The sequence below is a fragment of the Arachis duranensis genome, chromosome 3, assembly GCF_000817695.3.
Source record: "Arachis duranensis cultivar V14167 chromosome 3, aradu.V14167.gnm2.J7QH, whole genome shotgun sequence".
In the NCBI taxonomy this organism is placed as follows: Eukaryota; Viridiplantae; Streptophyta; class Magnoliopsida; order Fabales; family Fabaceae; genus Arachis; species Arachis duranensis.
The window spans coordinates 69235226-69238780 of NC_029774.3; the positions used below are offsets into that span (position 1 = coordinate 69235226).

At 39.1% G+C, this 3555-nt stretch overlaps 1 protein-coding gene across 1 annotated transcript; it reads left to right on the forward strand.

Annotated features, from left to right (window-relative positions):
* Nucleotides 1-1356: 1356 nt before the first annotated feature.
* LOC107479479 (uncharacterized) lies at nt 1357-1989 on the forward strand. Its single transcript, XM_016099608.1, has one exon. It carries the CDS (start codon nt 1357-1359, stop codon nt 1987-1989), a length of 633 nt encoding a protein of 210 aa, XP_015955094.1.
* Nucleotides 1990-3555: the final 1566 nt, after the last annotated feature.

The following is a 3555-nucleotide window of genomic DNA, read 5'->3' on the forward strand; positions in this document are numbered from 1 at the left end:
AATGGTGTGCATCCTGACATTTACAAATTGCTGTTGTTTCCATTTTCCCTGAGAAATAAAGCTACTCAATGGTTGGAGTCATTTCCAAGAAATAGCATCAACAATTGGGAAGATCTAGTGAACAAGTTCTTAGCCAAGTTCTATCCTCTTCAAAGGATCATCAGACTCAAAATAGAGGTCCAAACATTCTCTCAGATGGATTGAGAGTCATTGTATGAGGCATGGGAGAGATACAAAGTTCTAATCAGGAAGTGCCCGTCAAAAATGTTCAGTGAATGGGATAGACTCTAAAACTTCTATGAAGGATTAACACTGAGAGCTCAAGAAGCACTTGATTACTCTGCTGGAGGCTCAGTACAACTCATGAAGACAGCTGAGGAGGCTCAAAATCTCATTGACATTGTAACAAACAACCAATACTTCTATGGTCATCAGAGGCAACGCCAACCAGCTCAAAAGAAAGGTGTATTGGAGCTTGAAGGTGTGGACACTATTTTAGCTCAAAACAAGGTGATGCACCAACAAATCTAGTAGCAAATGGAGATGATGGCCAAGAGGATTGATGGCCTCCAAGTTGCAGCAGTGAACACAAGTCAACCATCACCCACATGGGTGCAAAATGAAGAAAACCAAGAGGATCAGCAGTAGGAACAAGTTTAATATGTGCACAACCAAGGTTCTGGATCAAATGACTTTCATGGAGACACTTACAACTCTTCCTGGAGGAACCTCCCAAATCTGAGATGGGGAGACAACCAAAATCAAAACCAGTAACCATGGCAAAGAAATTCAAATCAAAATAACTCAAGAAACACAAACCACTAAAGCCATCAGCAAACTAACCAAAACCAGTACAGAAAACCACAAAACAACTACCCCAATTCCAACTTCTCTCCACCCAATAATCCATCAACTAACCAAAATACTTTTCATCAACCCTCAACATCCCATAATCAACCACAACCACCTCAAGACTCCCAAAGAATCTCCAACTTGAAGATAATGATGGAAAGGATGATGAAGTACCAAGAGCTAACCAGCAAGAACTATGAAGCCTCAATGAAGAATCTAGAAAGACAAATTGGTCAATTGTCTAAGCAAGCAGTGATTGAGAGACCAACAAACTCACTCCCAAGTGATACCATTCCGAACCCCAAAGAAGAATGCAAAGCCATCTAGTTAAGAAGTGGAAGAACCTTGGTGAAAGACAAGAAAACCAACAAAAAGCTTATAGACAATGACAAAAGGCCAGCTGAAAAAGATGAAGCCATCAACAAGGAAAAAGACAAACAAGATCAGTAGAAGCTTAAAGAGAAAGAGGAGCAGTCACAAGCTTCAAGGAAAGGGAAGCAAGTAATGGAGGAATCATCACAAGAACAAAGGAAGGTGGTGAAGACCTACACACCTCCTCTACCATATCCTCAAAGACTACAAAAAGAACTCAAGGATCAACAATTCCCTAAGTTCCTTGAGGTCTTCAAGAAGTTGGAGATTAATATCCCACTTGCTGAAGCATTAGAGCAGATGCCTCTATATACCAAGATCTTGAAGGAGCTCATCAACAAAAAGAGAAGCTGGCATGAGAAGGAAACCATTATGCTCACTGAAGAGTATAGTGCAGTAATCCAAAAAGGGCTTCCACCAAAACTCAAGGACCTTGGGAGCTTCTTCTTACCTTGCACCATTGGAAATATATCCATTGATAAGGTCCTGTGCGATTTAGGAGCAAGCATCAATCTAATACCCTATTCTATGATGAGAAGGCTATGTATAGAGGAAGTAAAGCCTACACAGATGTCGTTGGAGCTTGTGGATAAATCAGTGGTACTTCCCAAAGGAGTGATTGAAAACCTTTTAGTCAAGGTGGATAAGTTTATATTCCCTACAGACTTTGTAATCCTGGACCTAGGAGAAGAAAGGAGTGACTCTATTATCTTGGGAAGACCATTCTTAGCTACAGCAAGGGCCATCATAGATGTTGAACAATGAGAATTGACCCTAAGAGTACATGATGAGAGCATCACTCTAAATGTCTTTCCAGAAGAATAACACACTGATAAAAAGGAAAACTGCATGAATGATGACAGAGAAGACTTGCATTGGAAAGAAGAATCCAAGGAGATACTCATTAGTTCCCCTCCAAAGCAAGAGACAAGCAGTAAAGCAGGACAAAAGGAGAATGAGACTGTACAGAATGATGAGAGAAAGCAAGAAGAAAGTGAGGTGTTAGCCACTAAGAAGATAGATCCCAAAATACAGCCCAATGTCAAAGCAGAAGAATCACGAAGAAAAAGGGAAGAAAAGCAAGAAAAAGGCTAAAAAGGGTAGAAAAACAAAAAGATTCCAACTGAAGGATTCTCAAAGGGAGATAAAGTACAACTAATCTACCAACAGTTGGGGACAGAGCAACAATCTGATGATTACTACACTATCAACAGGATACTCTCACTAGAGCTTACAGAGATCGAACATCAAGGCACTAGAAGAAAGGTTACAGTGTGAGGAGACAAACTGAGGCACCACAATCATCAGCCACCCTAATAAGGAGTCAATGTCAAGCTAATGACAATAAAAGAGTGCTCCATGGGAGGCAGCCCATGATTTAATATTCTTGCCTTGTTTTAATTTCAATAAATGGTTCTCCTAGCATATGTTTGAGTTCTTACAAGCAGATTTGATAATTGCACATATCATTGTGAAGCATATGTCTGATTCCTAAGTTTGGTGTGCTTAAAGGCACTCCAAAATAGCTTCTCAAGCCATCTTAGGATATATACTTATTTATTCAGGTGGAGTATATAGGCAAACATTAAGTTTGGTGTTTACATATGCATTGAATCTCAGAAAAACCATTTTTGATCAAAAGGATCAAATTTATGAATGGATGAACCATACATTGTTTCATTTTATGAGTTAATCGTAGAAAATAAAATGTCCCTTATGATGAATGTACCAATTGTGATGGATGCTTTTTGCATTTTATATGGATCACTTAGCAGGGGACAAGTTTGGTGTTCACCAAATTTTGGTTCACTATCTAAGGAGTACAATTGGTTATTTATGAATAAGAAACATATAGAATTTTGCTTTTCTTTATTACTTGACACTACACCACCATAATTCAAACCTTAAAGTTTACCATTGTCATGATTTAATTGTATAGGTACAAGGGAGATTGAGAAGAAGACAAAAGGGAGCATGCACGGTTATGACAAGATGAAAAGAGAGTCACATGTGCCCAGGGAATGGTGCTCTCTTAGAAATAAAATATGCATGCATTAATGCCTTGGAGGCCAAACCACATGCATCCAATGGGGGAGCAATCTTTGTCCTCCTTCATCTTTGCATGCTAGCCGTTCATGCTATGAGCTTTATACAATGTTTTGCTCAATCTTCACCCTTCATTTTGCTTAACTAAAGCTTTCCCACTTGTGGGTTTGTTTCAAAGATTCATACATTGACTATAAATAGGTGGTGACACTTCTTAGATCACATATCCCTTCTCTCCTCATACAAGACTTCCTCATCTATTTGCTTTTGCTTCACTCACACCTT

Excerpts from the sequence above, each read along its gene's own strand:
- LOC107479479 (XM_016099608.1), top strand. The coding sequence starts at position 1,357 with ATGGAGGAATCATCACAAGAACAAAGGAAGGTGGTGAAGACCTACACA.